We start from the raw sequence: 19,641 nt of genomic DNA on the forward strand, positions 1-19,641 counted from the left end.
GTTGGTGGACTACAACCTCCATTGCCTCTGACCGTACCGGCTAGGCTGATAGGAGCTGGAGTCCAACAACATCTGGAGGGTCACAGATTAGCCACCCCTGCTCTAGACTATATCCTGGGCTACCTATCAAATGACCCTCTGAGCCCCTTCCTTCCACATTCTCTTCCCCAGTTAGATACATAGGAAGCTGTCTTATACTGAGCCAGATCTACTGGTCCATCTATTGTTTACACTGACTGGGAATAGCTCTCCAGGGTTTCAGGCGGAGATTCTCTCCTATCCCGACCTGGAGGTGTCAATGGTTGAACTTAGGACCTTCTACAAGCAAGGCAGATGTTCTATGTGATGCATCCTTCCCTGGCTCTCCCTGTCAGGTTCCTACCTGCTCGTGGTTACTGCCTGTCTCTAGGCACCACCAGGGACTCCACCAGTCCGGACCGCACTCTCTTATGGTTTACCTATCCGCTCTAGCACAGATCTGAACAGATCCCCTGCTAGGCAACCACCAGTAACGTCCCAATACTAGTATTCCCAGAGACTCTGAATACTGGTATTGTTATTCTCTTCACCGCTGCCACCATTTGTTACAGTTCCCCTTCAGCCTTGGTCATTACCTTACCCTCCCTTCTGGTCTGTGAAACCCCAGCCAAGGATCAGGCCTTTGGTAAACCAAATTAAGTATTTATTACAGATAACAAAGCTAACAAGATTAACAAGATTTCTTCTTAAGGCACATAAGCATATGGTTTTACTCAATACTAATCCGAACTCCACCTCCCTCCTGGCAAACAACTCTCTAAACCCCACCAAGCAACCCACTCAGTTCTCTTCTCCCCCCAGATTCCACTCTCACTCTTCCTTTTATACATTCAGCCATTTTAAACACTCAGCCAATCATCTTGCATTCTACTGCCCATTCACTCCCCCTCCTCTTTCACTCCACTTACCATGTATCTTCTAAAACAACAACACTTACCATATATACATTAATATAGGAACATCACATTCTACCACTGAGCTATGGCTTTCCCCATAATAAGCATAGAAACATAGGAGCTGCTACCTTCTGCTGAATTGGACCATTAGTCCATCAAGCTCAGTATTGTCCACATTGACTGGTAGCAGCTGTCCAGGATTTCAGTTCTCTCCCAGCCCTACCTTGAGATGCTGGGAATTGAACCTTAGACATTCTGCGTGCAAAGTAGATGCTCTATCATTGAGCTACATCAAACAGGTAAAGCTCCCGACAAGAAAAGCTGATCCACAGGATACACGTTTCAAGTTTAGCAACCTGCCTCTTCAATAAGCCCCTTGCAACTAGAACAAATTAAACAGTTATGCAAAGTTGACTCATTTTGCATTTTCGCATTGGAGGACGTGGGTATTCTCACTGTCGAATCTGCAAATGCCTATCCTAGAAATCCTCACACATGTGGTATTGTACAGATTTCTTCCAATTATACTAGGGAAGAGGCAGGGCTTAGAATTGTGTTACCAGGATGTAGAGAGCCACATAGAGATGATGAGTGATCCAGAACCCCTGGAAGCTGATTCGCCGGAAATGGTGAGTTGCAAAGACATACATGATGGCAAGGATGACGAGCAGCAGCACGCCAGTCATGCCTATCAGAGACAAGAGTTAAGTGGAACACATGTTGAAGTAGAGGGCCACTACCATGTGTGGTCCTGCTGCACCCCCCTCCCCAGGGCCCACATCTTCATCTACTCTTACCTGGGACAGTCTCAAAAAACCACCAGTAATATTTGGGAGGAAACTGTGACCTGGAAAAAAAAAATAATAATGGCACAATCTAAAGCTTTGATAGGCACAAGCAACATAGGATGGAACTCACTGGGGAAGGTCCTGTTGGCATATAGGATTGCAGGCTAAGTATATTATTCAATTATAAACAAATTTATTCATTCATTTGTTTATTCATTCAATTTATATCTCCCCTTCCTCCCGAAGGAGCCCAGGGGGGCAATTACAACACTTTTTTTGGTAAAGCATTCTAAAAATAGTTTAAAACATCCTGTCAATCAGTGATCTCAGGGTTGCCAGGAACAGTGTCTTTCAGCCATCAAGTGCTTGGGTAAGCAGGAATGTTTTCAAATACCTCCTGAAAGTCAATTATGAGGGAGGGAGACACACATCACCAGTAAGGGCATCCCACAGAGAGAGAACTGCCACTGAAAAGACCCTGTCACAGGTCAATAGCCACTGGGCAGCCTCAAAGGATGGCACCACCAACAAGGCTTTGTATAATATATCTATATGTACAGCATATAAATACTTGTATAATAATATGAAATGGAAATGGACTGCCTTCAAGTCGATTCCGACTTATGGCTACCCTATGAATAGGGTTTTCACGGTAAGCAGTATTCAGAGGAGGTTTACCATTGCCTCCCTCTGAGGCTGAGAGGCAGTGACTGGCCCAAGGTCACCCAGTGAGCTTCATGGCTGTGTGGGGATTCGAACCCTGGTCTCCCAGGTTGTAGTCCAACACTCTAATCACTATGCCACACTGGCTCTCTCTTTCTTTTTAAGTGCCAGGCAAAAACATTTTTATTCGCCCAGACCTCTGAGCCTTAATTTTGCTGCTTATCTTTTAGTGGGGTGGGGTTGAGTTGGATCTGTTCCTTTATGCACATTATTGGTGAGCATATTAGGTTGTTTTTATTGGTGTTTTTACACTTATGTTTAACGTTTGTTAAGAACATAAGAACATAAGAAGAGCCTGCTGGATCAGGCCAGTGGCCCATCTAGTCCAGCATCCTGTTCTCACAGTGGCCAACCAGGTGCCTGGGGGAAGCCCGCAAGCAGGACCCGAGTGCAAGAACACTGTTTTTTAAGTTGCTTTGAGTTCACCTTTCTGGAAAAAAGTGACAAATAAATCATCATCAAGAATATTTTTTAATTATTATTAAGACTACTAGGCCTTGAGTGCAATTTAACCATGGACAATGGACCAACCTAAAATGGTACATCTCTCCCATAAATCAATAAATGGCTGGACTAAAATTCAAGCTGTATTCCCATGACTCAGAAACCAGCAATGTCACAGCCCTTGCTACCTGTTAACCAGGTAGGGCCCGTCTGGGAGCTGAGGGGAAGCCCTTGGTGTTGTTCTGGCTGGAGGACTCTGCCTGTCAGCCAAGAGCAGGTTCTTCCCAAAGCTAAGGACTACCCTACCCAGGAATCACTGAGAAGATGGATGCTTTTACGCTTATTCAAGGATAATAGCGATCAGCAAGAGTGACTGCATACTTTTAACACCCTTTATTCTTACGTAACAAAAGAGTACTTAGTTTGTTACATAAGAATAAAGGATGTTGACGGTACAGTCACTCAGTGATGATCACTATCTCCACTTAGCTCAAAGTTTTTGTAACTAATTGCTCTTATGCTTGGCTTTCATATTGCCTAAATAAACTTATTCGTAAAGCTATCCTTTTAATACAAGGTGTTTATTTAAGGAACAGTCTTCCACGATAAGGGGATAAAGATTCCAAATAATGGTTGAACTTTTACGTTCCAGCAGACACAAACAGTTCGTAGACATTCAATACACATAGATACTCAGGCTGGGCAACACAGTTATAAACATTTCTGTTGGTTATGAAGAGATCACTATAGATTTCCTTTGATGATACACCTGGAGATAGAGTTTACTCCGCCCAGTTCTTTTCCTTCATATTAAGTGTATAGAGCCCCCCAATTTTTATCAGGACCACTGCCTATGGGGAGGAACCCTTTTCTCCCCTGCCTGGTTCCTGATGAAATCCATCCTTTCCCGCACACACAGAGCAATTAGTCTCAAGAGAAAAGCTCCCATTGGCACCACCATTGGGTCCCCCCCCCACAACACTAATTGCCACATGGGGAGCAGTTTTCATTAGGATCACAACTGGGGAGTGAAGGGCTAAACCTCTCTTCCCTACATGTCGCCGTCCTAATGAAAATTCCCCCCATGCTGAATAGTAGTTAAAAGCAAACCCTGCAGATGAAGCCGCATGGTACACATCCACCGTGACATGTAGTTTAGGCCTGATGGTGTATGGGGTAAACTAGAACAGGCAAATACACAATCAGGATCTCCAGCAGAACAGAGCAGTCCAAACCCCTGTTACACTGGGCTGATGGGAGGTGTGGGCTGAGTGTAGGTGACTCTCTGCTCAGCAGGCTGAGTTGGCCTCCTGCCAACCACCAACTATCTCCCTCTTCCACCCACTGAATATCTTTGCCAGTGGAAAGCCCTGAAATGGGGCGTCCCGAGGGTGAGGAGGGTGCGAGGATGAGCCAGCTTGGCATCCACTGGATTCTAAGCTGGTTTTATTGCTGTTGGGTGACTGCATCGGGCCCAATCTGAATCCTATCCCTGTGCCAGCTGGTGCAGGGTTCAGGCCCAATAATCCTGCCTCCCCACCTTCTGCTGCAGCTGCCATGAGCAGTAGGGCTACAGATGTGATAGTGGCTCTGCTGTTCTGCAAAGTCCCACCAGCTGGTGTTGGATTGCACACTTAAAAAAAAAAAGCAGCTTCATGTGGCTGCTTTGAAAACAGGGGAAGTTGCACTGGGGGAGAGAAGGGGAACTCTTCCCCCATGCTCTGTTGCCCTCTCAAGTTATTGTTCACTTCACAGGAAAAACATACTGAGAGCAGCTTGGGTGTGTGTGAAATAGATTGGGGAAATAGTGCTGAGAAAAGGATTAATACCACCTCCATTCCCTGGTCTTTAAAGCAGTCAAGTAGGAGTTATAATTATTATTATTTTTCAAAGCAAGGAATCTTGATCAGATCTCCTGTGTCATGTCTAGTTTGGTCCCAAGTTGAAGCAACCTTGTGAAAACAGGATATGTGCAGACTGCAATTCAATTCACCTTGTTTCAATGCACCTTTTAGAACATTGTTCAGGATGGATCATTCACGACACTATCTGGACAGGTGTTTATTATTATTATTATTATTATTTACATTTGTATACCGCCCCATAGCCGAAGCTCTCTGGGTGGTTTACAACAATTAAAAACATTAAAAACAGATATACAAATATACAAATTTAAAAACACTTAAAAAAACAATTTAAAAGCACATGCTAAAATGCCTGGGAGAAGAGGAAAGTCTTGACCTGGCACCGAAAAGATAACAGTGTTGGCGCCAGGCACACCTCATCAGGGAGATCATTCCATAATTTGGAACTGTGTATTAACAAGATGGGTTTACTGTGCCAAAATCCATCAAAGAGACTGGGGCTCGCTACCCCAACCGCACCAACTGCACAATTACCCAAAGATAACGGCTTCAGTTCTTTCTTCAGCCATTTAAGTTGTCTAGTTCAACTCAGCTCTCTCCCTTGCCTTCCATTCTCAGCTATTTTTTAAGGCACTCCCTACTTACCCATCATTCATAAAGACGTTGGAAAAGAGACAGGACAGGATGCTGAGGGGGGTGACTGAGAAGATGTAGACATTCACAATATGGCCCAAAGTATGTAGAACTGCAAGATGCAAAGACAGTGAGAGAGACAGTGAGAACCACAACAACAAATGCAAAAGCAATTTCAAATCTCGTTTAATGAACATGATTCCCAGTTAAGGAACCATGGGAAATGTAATGTCGTAAAGGAGTTATAACGTCTAACAAAGAATGATTATCTGCATCCTCAATGAAATTACAGTGATTGGCATTGTGGGCAAGAGGACCCCAGAAGGTGCTAGAGAGTGCCTGCACCATCAATGTTTTGCCACATTGAAAAACAGTTAAAGCAATTATAAACTTTAATGTAATTTTAAAGTAACATTAACATGTTTATACATCTTGATTATAAATGGTATTGGATTCTTAAGTTGGGGGCTGTCATTTTTGTCATTTTTGTCATGTTTGTAAATTTGATAATATGAATTTTAAAAACTGTTCAAATAAACCACCTACTTGTCAAGAGATACCTCCATACTTTTCTTCTCAGTTTGAAACTTACAGAACTCATGAGAAAACTAATGAACAAGCCCCCAGATTTTGCTCATTTCCACCAGTTTCTATCACTCCACCTCAGGTACAACCCCCTGCACTTAGGGATGAATGAGAAATTCTATTTGGTTTGCATTTTAATAAGAAACAACCTAACTTGCACTTGTTGAACCAAGATGCAAACGGAAACACAGCTATCCTTTGAAATTTACACTTCTCTGAATTTCATGATGCAGTTGTCCATTCGAACAATAGGAACAAAATTAGGGAGAAATGTGCATGAAACGCATGCATTAGTGAAAATAGCATATCAAATGCATTATATGAGGGAAAATTACTTGCAAAAATATGTACATGAGTGAAAGCAGCATACAAAATGTGTTTATTAGGAAAAATTAATACTAAAATGCTGATGAATTTTCAGGAGGATTTTTTTTAAGTTGCAAATCGCTGCGGAAATGTGAAAAACTGAATTTAAGAATGAAATAATAAAGAAATTTCAGGAACTGAAATCGACAAATTCATCCATCCCTAACTACACCGCATGCTGGTTGCCCTCAGCCCTCAGAAGTGGCTTTTTTTGGCAAGTGGATGTGGCTGCAATGGACATGGAATACTGGGAAAACCTCATAGTGGAACCAAATTTACCTGTTCGTTTTGTAGTTACTGCCAGTATTGATGCTGGTTATTTGTCATGAGACTGGATTGTTCAGTAATGTGTGTGGCACAATTCTGTTGTTAAAGAGTTATTGGAGGGAAATAGTTTTATATCCCCCATGCCTGCCAGTGAGAGCGTGCACTGGTATAGAACTGGGCCCCTCCCAGATGAGAGGGAAGTATTTGATAGTTTCGTAGGTGTGGAGCATGAGCCCATTAGGGCTACAGAGATGTTGATTGTTTTCCTTGTCTGCTGGACAGTGATCCTTTGCAAGAAAGATAGAAGTCAGACGTGAGTGTATGTGGGCTGCAATATTGTTGAGTGAGATTGGTGTGGGCATGGGAGGTTGGTAGGTAGAGATTGTTGCAAAAGGCTGTAGTGGTTGTGTGAATGGATGGTGAAAGCAACATTGTGTGAGTGGTTGTGTGAATAGTGGGCCCTATGTTGGTTGGGAGTTTGTATCATGCTGCCTAGTAATTTTCTCCAGTCTTGGCTATATAGGTATGGTAATTATGGATATTGTGTATTTAAGTATTATCATAAAGTATTTTGATTTTCCTTATTGTAAACTGCTCTGAGATCTGTGGATAGCAAGCGGTCCAAAAATGGGCTAAATATGTTTTTTAAAAGTCTGCTCGTGGTTCCAAGACCATGCAACTAGCATTTAAAACATCCAGAGGATATATGAACTAACATATGAAACACACACACACACTATGTGCTTCACTTCTGAGCCAGAGAAACAAACCTTTGTGCATGCTGCTGTGGTCATCATTGGCAATCTATCCCTAGGTGCTTAAGAAGAAGAGCTGCTGAACAGTCACCATCTGTAGTTCTGATGCCTACAGAAGCACTGCCCAATAGCAATTAGTCATGTTGGCTAAACCAGCCCCCAGGTTTAGAAGCAATATGTCTCTGAATTCCAAGAGCTGGAAAACAACAGTGGGTGAAGGTCTTGCTGGTATTCAAGCCCTGGATCTGAACTCCCTGGAGGCATCTGGCTGGCTATTCTGGGACACAGGATGCTGGGCTAGATGAATCTTTGGTTTGATCCTGCAAGGACTGTTGCGCATTCCTATACTCATGCCAGTCCCAGTATAATATAGGTGTGTATGCCATTCCCTCAATCTGAAGTTTGGAGGGTGGCAGCCATGAAATGGCCGTGAAGTGGCTTCCTGGCTATAGAATCCTCTCCCTAGGGAAGTTCGCCTGGCACCTACTTTGTTATCCAGGTACCAAAAGGATAAGACTTTCTAATTTTTCCTCCAAATGCTTCATTTGTCAAATAGCAAACTTAAATAAAATGTGTGTGGGGCGGGAACCTCTGCATGTGAGTCTGTACATCAGATTAGTCACATCCTTCAATACAGCAAGAAGTAAAGGTTGTCACAGTCTATCAGTGCCAGTATAACACAGTAAGGCTGCATACACACCATACATTTAAAGCACATGATTTCCTCCAAAGAATCCTGGGAACTGTAGTTTGTAAAGGGTGCTGGGAACTGGAGATCTGAGAGGGATAAACTACAGCTCCGATGATTCCTTGAAGGAAGACATGTGCTTTTAATGTATGATGGATATGCAGCCCTAGTCTCTGTCTTTTGTGTTTCCTTCAAGATCAGGTCCCCCAGGGATAGAGACTTCTCCAGCTAAGACTTTTCTGTTCTCCCATGCCTTTCAATATATATATATTTTAGTCTTTTTTTAGTCTTTGTGACATGGCTGCTGTTGATGGTGATTTTAGCTCTTGTGCTTTGTATTTTACTCTCCTGGTCCTCTGCATTTGGTTTTTATGCTGGTTGGATTTCTAAGTTCAGTTTGCATTGTCTTTGTACATTTAAAAAAAAATTATGATGATTTATTTTTCTGTATGACATTTTATTTTACAGATGCAAGTTTTGTAGAGACAAATGATAACTAAATATGCACTTGCATGCATACAGAATCTCTCAAAATCCACCTGAAAAGATTAGGGCTCCGGTTGCAATCCAACGGTGGAAGTCCACAGCAGAATCAAAAGGGATGTAGCGATTGAAAAAGGTCTCCCGCAGAAAAGTGATGAGGTTTCGACACATGGTGAGCAGGATAAACGAGTACAGGAAGGAAATGCTGGCTCCTGCGCCCCGAGAGATGAGGATGCCAACAAAGGTAGTATCTGCAATTCCTGTGGGCGGCGATGCAAATCCATAATCTAGGGACACAGAGCAGAACTAGTTGGCTGCAGGAACAAGAATGGCAGGGCACCTTACACATCCCCATTTTCCCCTGTCCACATGCTTGGATTATAAATATGCTTGCGTGCCTTACAAGCCTTTATTCCCTGGAAAACAGCACTGCAATGCAAAAGAATTTTAAATGGCCCATAGAGATGACATCATATATTTGATTATATATAAACATTTTGAAAGAGTTTTCCTCCTGCTCCCTACTGCTCAGTGGGGGGGGGGCAGAGCTTGGAAAAGTTACTTTTTTGAACTACAACTCCCATCAGCCCCAGCCAGCACATGCTGGCTGGGGCTGATGGGAGTTGTAGTTCAAAAAAAGTAACTTTTCCAAGCTCTGGGGGGGGGGGTTGGGTTATAGTGGGGCAATTCAGCTCCTTCCTTTTCCAGCAACAGCATTGCAACACAGCCTGTGACCCAGTCCCTATAAGGTCTGAGTCGATAATGCAGCCACTAAAAGCAGGACCAGGAAGTTTAGCAACAAACTTCCCTAGTTAAGAATTAATGAGCTCTACTTGCAGGAGTCTTGGGTCTCGTTGTTTTTAGTCTGGTGTTAGTTTGTGCTGCAAGCAGATATGTAGGTAGCACTCTTAGCCGTGGCAGCCACTCGGTGCCTCCTCTGGAGACAGGTATTCCTCCTTCCCCATTGAATGAGGATGTGGAGTTCTGGCCCTGGCTGGCCACACTAGATCTCAGTTCTAGCAGATGGGTCGATGGAGTTAAGCAGGTTGGTAACTCACAGTATGCCCTCTCCACAAAGACCCCAGCCGTGATAGCTGAGAATATCACTACGCAGATGATGTGGCGACGGTAGTTCTCAATGAAGTGCTTAAACTGTTGGACCTTCTGATGGACTTTGCTCCTGTGGTACTTCTCCCTCCGTGCCTCAGTGTAGAGATGTGGCTGATGAAAGGACAACCTGTGACAAGAGAATGAAGGTCCACATGAGAATAAACAGGGGTGCAAAGATATGAATTGACAATGAAAGCCTCCCCCCCCACAAACATGGTGCCCTCCAGATGCTGGTGGAGCACAACTCTGACCATTGGCCACCAGTACTGAAAATATTATCTCACTTGGCTGAGATGGCAGGGGAACACAAAATAGGCCTTCTGTCGGAAGGCAGAACTGGGGTCCCAATCCCGGGGAGCTGGATCCCGGAGAGTTGGGAGAAGAGTATTCGGATGGATGGCAGAGGGAAGGGGGAGGAACTTCCCCCCTTTGGAGCGAAGACGAAACAGAGGAACTGCCAGTGATAAGGTCGCTTAGCAACGGGGAGCCTGAGCCCTCCCTGGACATTCTCACGCCTCCCCCTCTTTCAGGCTCAGAGCAAGAGGGGAAAGAGGGAGGGCTGCTCACAGCCGAAAAGCGGGGAGGCAGTTTACCATCAGCCCCTCCCCTATCCCCCATCCTGGAATCGGAAACTTCAGAAGAGGAGGGGGTGATGCTTCCCCCCTCACTGCGCACACGCAGACAGCTGAAAAGACAGGAGAGAAGGGGGGAAGGCGGGCAGTACCTGAGGGGCAGTTAAGGAGGAGCAAAAGATTACGCGCCCGTTTGGCCCCTTCTTAAAGAACAGGCGGGAAGAAGTCCCTTGCTCTGTCAACTTTCTCCCAATGCCGCAGGACCTGTATCCCTGTATTGCTTCATGAGAAAACGCAGTCTTTGTTTGGACATTACCCTAATAAAACACGAATTAACTACAGCCGTTGGTCTGGTTCCTGAGTCACATCCTGGGCCTGACAGCTTGACAGAGCCACCTAAATCACCCTCAACGCTCTCTTCACTTGACTGGGACAAGATGTCAAAGGGACCAGCGGGGGGGACGAACCCCACTTCTGAGACGGAAGAAGTGGAACTCTTGAGGACTAAGGTAGCTGATTTGCAGATGGATGTTCAAGCCCTGCTAGCAGCAGTCAAGGCGCTGAAGACGGATAATCAAACCTTGAAGGCCACGATAGACCAGATGCGAACAGCCCCTCCAGCTGCCGTAGTAAAGGTTCCCATTGGATTGCCCCCAAAATATGCGGGACAAAGTGATCAGTTGGCAACCTTCGTGGCTCAATGTGAGTTATATCTGGATGTCAGGCACACGGAATTTCCAGACGATGGGGCTAAAGTAGCTTTCGTGATTAGCCTCCTGGAGGGAGAAGCTGCAAAACGGGTGACTCCGTATCTTGTGAGAAAGGATACTGTCTTAGGAAGGTACAGAGGATTTATACAGGAGATGACCGAGATGTTTCAAGACCCGCAAAGGGCTGAAACAGTAGCACGGCAACTAGGCGCTCTGAAGCAAGCTAAAGGGACTGTTTCCGAGTACACTAATGCTTTTAAAATTCTGTCCCAGGAAACTGGTTACAATGACGCCGCCCTGATGTTTATGTACCGGAGTGGATTAAATGCTGAAATCCTGGATGAGTTGGCCAGGACCTCCCCCCCCGCTGACCTACCAGGGCTCATCCGGCTATGCCTACAGATAGATCACCGGATGGAAGGAAGGCGCCTGGAAAGGAAGCAGGAGGTCCCGAGATACTCAGCCTCGGCATCCCGCAACAAGACCCTTCCCACTGCAGGGATGGCAGGTAATGCAACTGAGGGACAGGGAGGGGCTAGGCCAAGACTGTTGGAAGAAGAAAAGGAAAGATGACGCCGGGAACGTTTATGCTTTTATTGTTCAAAGCCGGGCCATGTGGCCAGAGACTGTGGACTGAAAGGGGGGAAAGCCGAGCCGTTGGGAAACTAGAACACCCAGTCCACGTGCAGGCCGGTGGACTGGGGGCAGCGTTGTATAAAGGCCCCCCAACAATCCAACCTCCCTCAAAGGGGGTGTTGGTCTTGCCTATTCGGATTACAACTTCCAGAGGAGTGGTGTTTAATTCCACTGCCTTAATTGACAGTGGAGCCTCCACAAATTTTATTGATGCAAAGTTAGTCAAGCGTCATGGAATTTCCCGGTGGAAACTGGACGCTCCCCTAGCTGTGGAGACTATCGATGGGAGACCCCTGAAGTCAGGAGGGGTGACACAAGCCACGGAGGAAGTGAAACTTCAAATCCCTGGGCACGAAGAGTTCATTTCGCTATACGTGTCAGATCTCTCGAACTTTGAGGTGATTCTGGGAATGCCCTGGCTAGCAAAGCATGAACCCAAAATAAGTTGGAAGGAGGCAGTGGTGTGGGTCACCTCACAGTATTGCCAGGAGAACTGTCAACCTGAAGGAATCAAGAACACCTTAGCGGGGGCAGTGCAAGAGATCGAGCAAGTGACCCTGCCGCCAAAGTATGAAGAATTCAAAGATGTGTTTGATGAAAAAGAGGCAGAGACTTTACCCCCCCACCGCCCTTACGACTGTGCGATTGACCTAGTGCCAGGAGCCAGCATCCCATCAGGGAGAATCTACTCTCTCACAGAGAATGAGAGGGAGGCCCTGAAGGAATTCCTGGATAAAAACCTGAGGCGAGGATTCATACGCCCCTCACAATCCCCTGCTAGAGCACCACTATTGTTTGTGAAAAAGGAGGGGGGGACTCAGATCCTGTAACGACTATCGCGCATTGAACCAGATCACCATCCCCAACAGCTACCCGCTGCCCCTGATCTCAAAGTTGCTGGACCGACTGCGCTCTGCAAAAATCTTCACGAAGTTGGTTTTGAGAGGAGCGTACAATCTGATCAGAATGAAGGAGGGAGATGAATGGAAAACAGGATTCTTGACTGCTTACGGACAGTATGAATACCTGGTCATGCCGTTCGGGCTTTGTGGAAGTCCAGGAATTTTTCAAAAATTCATGAACGACGTGTTTAGAGACTTGTTGGACACGTATGTAATCTGTTACTTAGATGATATCCTGGTATTCTCAAAGAACCAGGAAGACCACGACCAGCATGTGAAGACGGTGTTGAAGAGACTGAGAGAAAATCACCTGTATGCTAAATTAGAGAAATGTGGATTTGACCTCAAGTCTCTAGACTTCCTTGGATATCGAATCTCAGCGGAAGGCGTGGAGATGGACCCAGGGAAAGTAAGCTGCATATTGGACTGGGGCCAACCTGTCACCAAAAAGGATGTACAACGGTTTTTGGGGTTTGCCAATTATTACAGAAAGTTCATTCCAGGGTTTTCCAAATTAACAGCTCCTCTGACTGACTGTTTAAGGGGGAAGAAGAAGTTTCAATGGACAGACAATGCCACCGAGGCCTTTGAGGAGCTGAAGAGAAGGTTTGCTACTGAGCCCATTCTGCGCTTTGCTGATCCGAACCGCCCTTTCGTAGTGGAAGCAGATGCTTCAGATTTTGCCATCGGGGGGGTCCTGCTACAATTAGACCAAGAAGGGAAGGAGCTGCACCCCTGTGCGTACTTCTCTCGGAAGTTAAAGCCTGCAGAGAAGAACTACACAGTTTGGGAGAAGGAGCTGCTGGCCGTCAAGGACTCTTTTGAAAACTGGAGACAATACCTAGAGGGGACCTCTCATCAAATTGAAGTGCGCTCCGACCACAAGAATCTTGAAAGCCTCCAAACCGCCAGAAAGCTGAACCAGAGACAGATAAGATGGTCCCAGTTCTTCACTAGGTTTAACTTCCAGATTACTTACCATGCCCAAGCCAAAAACCAGAGAGCGGATGCCTTATCCAGACAGCCACAATACAAAGAAAGTGAATCCGAGGACCAGCCTCAGTACGTAATCCCGCCAGAGAAATTAACGTTGGGAGTATGCCAGCCTTCATGGGAAGAGGAACTCAAAAAGGCACAACAAGAAGATGCAGACATGCTAAAATATCAGCAGGAGACGGGACAAGGTCAAGACTCAGAAGTAACCTTTCACTGGAGAAATGGACTGTTATGGTTCAAAACCGCCAGATATGTGCCAGAAGGGGAATTAAGGCTCAGAATCCTACGCCAGTGTCATGATTCCATCACAGCGGGACACTTTGGAATTTACAAGACCATTCAGAACGTGGCCAAGGACTTCTGGTGGCCTAAAATGCGTCGGGATATTGAGAGTTATGTAAAGTCCTGCTCTGTCTGTCTGCGGACAAAAACACAAACAGGGACACCAGCAGGACTGTTACAACCGTTGCCTGTCCCACACGAACCCTGGAAGGACCTCTCCATGGATTTTATAACTGATCTACCCAAGTCCCAAGGAATGACAGCCATCTTAGTAGTGGTGGATCTACTTACCAAAATGGCACACTTTCTTACTTGTGCAGGGGCCTTAGAGGCTAAAGAAACGGCCAAGTTATTCATAAAAGAAGTCTACCGGCTGCATGGATTGCCAAACAGCATAGTCTCAGACCGAGGAACTCAGTTCACAGCCAAATTTTGGAGAGCAATGTGGAAACAGTTGCAGACGGAATTAAAACTCTCCTCCGCCCATCACCCCCAGACAGATGGGCAGACGGAACGCTTGAACGCCGTTTTGGAAAGATATTTACGAAGTTATGTGTCCTATCAACAGACTGACTGGGTATCATATTTGCATTTTGCAGAGTTCGCCTACAACAATTCTCTGCACTCCAGCACTCAACAAACCCCGTTCTTCGCTAATTATGGATTCCATCCTAAAGTCTTTCCAAGCAGCTCAGAAGGAATGCTGGTACCGGCAGCTGAGAACTTCCTTAAGGAATTGCAAGCGGCGCAACAGACACTGAAACAGCAGTTAAACAAAGCCAAAACGGAGTACAAGTGAGTTGCTGACCTGCACAGGAAGGAGGGCCCCCCCTTCAACCGGGAGACCAGGTATGGCTGTCCACCCGCTTCCTCCAGATGCCAGGCAAATGTAGAAAATTACAAGACAAGAGGGTGGGTCCTTTCGAAATAGAAACTCAAATCAATCCCGTGGCGTACCGACTGAAGCTGCCTGACACGTTTAAAATACATCCTGTGTTCCATCGATCCCTCTTAACAAAAGCCGCCCCTCCCAGTGAGTTACGGCCGGAGGAACCTCCCGGAGCTCCACTCCTGGTAAATGAGCAGCTTGAGTTTGAAGTTGAGGAGATCTTAGATTCCAGGATCAGACGCCACAAGCTGCAGTACTTGATTCACTGGAAAGGCTATGGGGTGGCTGACAGATCATGGGAAGATGCAGCTGATGTGCATGCTCCAGAATTGGTAAAACTTTTCCATCAACGTTTTCCCCACCGTCCCAAGCCAGACAAGGGGAGGGGGGCACAGCCTGGGAGGGGGGATGGTGTCGGAAGGCAGAGCTGGGGTCCCAATCCCGGGGAGCTGGATCCCGGAGAGTTGGGAGAAGAGTATTCGGATGGATGGCAGAGGGAAGGGGGAGGAACTTCCCCCCTTTGGAGCGAAGACGAAACAGAGGAACTGCCAGTGATAAGGTCGCTTAGCAACGGGGAGCCTGAGCCCTCCCTGGACATTCTCACGCCTCCCCCTCTTTCAGGCTCAGAGCAAGAGGGGAAAGAGGGAGGGCTGCTCACAGCCGAAAAGCGGGGAGGCAGTTTACCATCAGCCCCTCCCCTATCCCCCATCCTGGAATCGGAAACTTCAGAAGAGGAGGGGGTGATGCTTCCCCCCTCACTGCGCACACGCAGACAGCTGAAAAGACAGGAGAGAAGGGGGGGAAGGCGGGCAGTACCTGAGGGGCAGTTAAGGAGGAGCGAAAGATTGCGCGCCCGTTTGGCCCCTTCTTAAAGAACAGGCGGGAAGAAGTCCCTTGCTCTGTCAACTTTCTCCCAGTGCCGCAGGACCTGTATCCCTGTATTGCTTCATGAGAAAACGCAGTCTTTGTTTGGACATTACCCTAATAAAACACGAATTAACTACAGCCGTTGGTCTGGTTCCTGAGTCACATCCTGGGCCTGACACCTTCAGATGAAGACCTAGAAAAGCTGATATACATATGGAATAAGGTTCTTTCTTGGTTCTTATCAAAGATTATGAAGTTTAAGTATAAAACCAAGACCTGAAAGAAGATCTGCTAAGGCACATGATGATCTTTGTACATAACAGATATGATTTGTATACATGAGCAACTGAACTAAAAAAATGAATTGCCTTACAACAACAATATCTTGCCCTTCCTCCCAAAGAAGCCCAGGGTGGCAAACACAAATGATAAAACATCTAAAAGAAATTCCAATACAGCTGCAGACTGGGAATGATCTCTGCCTAATAGGCTTGTTGGAAGAGGAAGGTCTTCAGCAGGTATCTTCACAAGGTATTATAAGAAAAGGTAAACATTGTTCTGAAAAACTGAGAAAGATTTGCTCATGCATTATTTAGAAGGCACTGGTTTATGATATCAGGACAACCTAACTAGATTTCCCAAAACAGCTAGACCAGCGCAGAGCATTCCTCAGCAATAAAATCTACACTAAATATTTGCCATTGTGTATATTTGCCTGCAGTGCCAGAGGTAATGCACTGAAATGGCACTGTAAGATGTTTGCAGTCTAGAAGCTGATTATGCTCCATTGCTAAATGTTAATTTGCCAACTCAGTACATTTCAGAAATAGTGCCTGTGTACAGCTGAAATATATCAACTTACTTAGTGTCATGGACAGGTGGGCAAACCACAGAACTTGGGGTTTTTGTTGTTGTTAGGAACATAGGAAGATGCCACGGCAGACCATTGGTCCATTTAGTTCAGTACTGTCTACAATGGCCAACAGCAGTTTTTCAGGGTTTTAGTTAGGAACTTTCATCTGGAAATGCCAAGGACTGAATCTGAGAGGATTTGGTGAGTCTTAAACTTCCTTATATGTAACTTGGCTTCAAGACCGGGCTTAACAGTTCTCATTTGGGGCCAAATTAGATGCATCAGGAGGACACTATTTTATTGACATGGCTGCCCTGTTTACATATAAACTGGGGTGGGAATCTATTTCTTACATGAAATGGAGGAGCAGGGGAAGAAACCATCCTTCCTCCCACCTTACTTCACTGCGCTCTATTGCTAGAAGCACTTTCCTGCCTTTTTCTCCCGGCTCATAAAAGCTAGGCTAAGGAGGAAAATGTTTCAAGTAATGAAGCTCCGTGTGGTACAGCAGGAGATGGGCTTCCATTCCCAATAGGGATGGACAAATCTGTCAGTTTTGGTTTCTCTCAGTTTCTCATTTTTTCCAGTCTTCAGTTCTCCACAATATATACATCTTTGTATGCAATTTTGTCTAATATACACATTTTAGCAAAGCAATTTCCCTGAAAAAATGCATTTTTGTAAGCTTCTTCTCTTTTACAAATATATGCAGTTCTAGGTACACTTTGCCCTAGTACACATTACTTGACGGGAGAGTTGCACTGCAAAATTCAGATAAGTGCACCTTTCAAAGGATAGTAGTGTTTCGATTTACATATTTTTTTGGGAAAGGGTGAATTAGGTAAGTTTGCCTTTACATGTGGACTGGATCGACTTTCTCCCCCACCCCTTTCCCTCACACACACTTTACACATGAATGGGGCACAGACATGAATAAAACACACATGGCTGTCCCCTCTTGTCCAGTATCACCCTTAGTGACTTATTGAAGAGGGCCCATTGCAGAGCCAAAATGACACGTTACATTAAATATTTAGTTAGGCCTTGTGTGCTTAATTTTTCTACTTTTTTTTAAAAAAAAAGCAATCACGGTGGCAAAATTGCAACTAGGATGGTGGTGGGTGAGTTATTTTAGTTATTTTAGCCATTTATTTATTTTAAAAAAACTTATATACCACAGTTTCACTACAAAAAATTAATATCGAAGTGGTTGACAAACATTACATATACACAATAAAAACCACATAAAAATTAAATCGCCAGCTCACTATTATAGAAAGTGTTTCTCTTAATTGCTTGTATAAGCTTGGAGGCAAAAAAAAATATTATTGTTGTGGTTGTTATTGTTATTAACATTTATATCCTGCCTTTCCTGGTAGGATCTCAAGGTGACATACATGGCTCTTTCCCCCATTTCATCTTCACAACAACCCTGTGAGAAAAGTTAGGTTGAGAGATGATGAGGGTCCCAAGGTCTGACAAAAATTACCTCCCCTCAAAGCTATTTAATTTGATCCAGGAAGGAAGCTGCCATTTTCTCTCAACATTTTCAGGGGTGCAGTTGTTTTGGGGGGAGGGGTCATGATCATGGTGAATGATTCAGGGGTTATCCTCCTTACCATGGTCCCTATCCTAATTCCCCTTCCCCAGCTGCGGTTTAACCTGAAATATTAAGCACACAACCCCAACCTGAGCATTCACATAATGTGTAGCTCAGCCCTCAGACCCCACAAGTGTCAAGTCCATAAAGACTTCCTCTGATGTTAACGGCAACAAGGCTGTAGTAGCTTTTATCGCTGGGGAGACAATGATATATTTGGACATCCTCCAGTGCCTGCTAGAAGCTGACTGCACGACAAACAAGTCACTGATATCAATACAACTTAAGTGTATACAATGAAAAAGAGATCTTTGCCGAAAGGTGAGTCAGCCAGAAACTGATAAGAGTCCCCATGAGGACACTGAATCATAGACAGAGTTGGCAAGTTGGAAGGCACTTACAGTAATATGGAAATATTATAACACTACATGTACACAACGGCTGGACATTCCAGAGATAAACCAGAGAATGCAAATAAGCTCTGACGCTTCCTGGGTGTATAAATCTGACCTTCCTCTAGTGACTTGTTTTTTCTTTTTCTGCACTGTAGCAGAACCAAGTAACTTTGGAAGAAACGATGCCGTTCCCACCTTATTTGCATGCACATTTTTTATTCGTTTTCTTTTCCGTGTATAGAAAGATGCAAATATAGAATATTCATGAGATCCCATCTATGCATGTCTGCTCAGAAATAAGCGCGGTGGAGTTCAATGAAGCTTATTTCCAGGTAAATGTGTATAGGGCTGCAGTTGTAATAATATATTTTGAGCATCTGGAAGAATATGCCAAATGGATAATGCCAGTGGCAACAGCCATAATTTAATGTTTGGGGCCTCAAAGCATTTTCCTCACTAAACCTCTGACAAGACATAGACATATCATGGAAAGATACTCACTATGTTTAAGAACTGTATTGCATTTTAATTTAATTGTTCCTCCAAGGAGCTGAGAACAGTAAACACAGGTCTCTCTTTTCCCCAACCTCATTTTATCCTTACAACAACCTTGAAAACTGGGTTATGCTGAAAGCATAGGGTCGCTTCCAGGGACTTGTTTATTGAGCATTAATTCTGATTTGTTTGCTGGGAGGTTATATAATGTTGCATCCAACAATTGTTATCCCACGTTCTCGGGTGCATTTTCCATTTGCTTTTCTTACTGCAAAAAGTCTGCAGGTTTTGGGGCGGGGGGAACTAGGTTTGCTGCAAAACAGCTCCAAATCAACTACAACTTGGATTTGCCGGTATGCGATTGAATCCCACCCTAAAATAGGAATAGTCTGGACGCGCTGTCACTCAAGATTATCAAACGTGCTTGTTGGGGATTTGAACCTGGTCAGCATAGCACTAACCACTACTTTATACTGTCTCTCAGGGTAACAATGATTTAATTAATTAATTAACAAACTTTATAAACTACTTTAAAAATCTCTAAGTGGCGTACAACATGGGAACAATAAACTATATCATTAAAACAAAGATCCAACAAAAAACCAATAAAAACAGTAATATCAAAGGAGATAAAAACAAGAATTGAGGGAACTGAGGCAAATAAACACTGGGTCTGATCTTAAAGGTCAAGGAAAGCCTGGGCAAAAAGAGATGTCTTTACAAGCCAACTGATGGCTGCTGCTTCACTTACGGCATTCCATATTACAGGGTCAATAGTGGAAAATGCCCTCAGTTCAACACA

General features: G+C 44.8%; 1 protein-coding gene across 1 annotated transcript in view; it reads right to left on the reverse strand.

The window, feature by feature from the left end:
* DUOX2 (dual oxidase 2) overlaps window positions 1-19,641 on the reverse strand; it is an 83,293-nt gene that overhangs the window by 13,143 nt on the left and 50,509 nt on the right. The window contains exons 24-28 of the mRNA XM_061595063.1: window positions 9,591-9,769; window positions 8,589-8,819; window positions 5,401-5,500; window positions 1,733-1,782; window positions 1,496-1,623 (exon numbers count right to left, since the gene is read on the reverse strand). Coding sequence (XP_061451047.1) covers window positions 1,496-1,623; window positions 1,733-1,782; window positions 5,401-5,500; window positions 8,589-8,819; window positions 9,591-9,769 — 688 coding nt within the window. The remainder of the gene's footprint in view (window positions 1-1,495; window positions 1,624-1,732; window positions 1,783-5,400; window positions 5,501-8,588; window positions 8,820-9,590; window positions 9,770-19,641) is intronic.

Source organism: Rhineura floridana, chromosome 14 (genome assembly GCF_030035675.1).
Source record: "Rhineura floridana isolate rRhiFlo1 chromosome 14, rRhiFlo1.hap2, whole genome shotgun sequence".
Classification (NCBI taxonomy): Eukaryota; Metazoa; Chordata; class Lepidosauria; order Squamata; family Rhineuridae; genus Rhineura; species Rhineura floridana.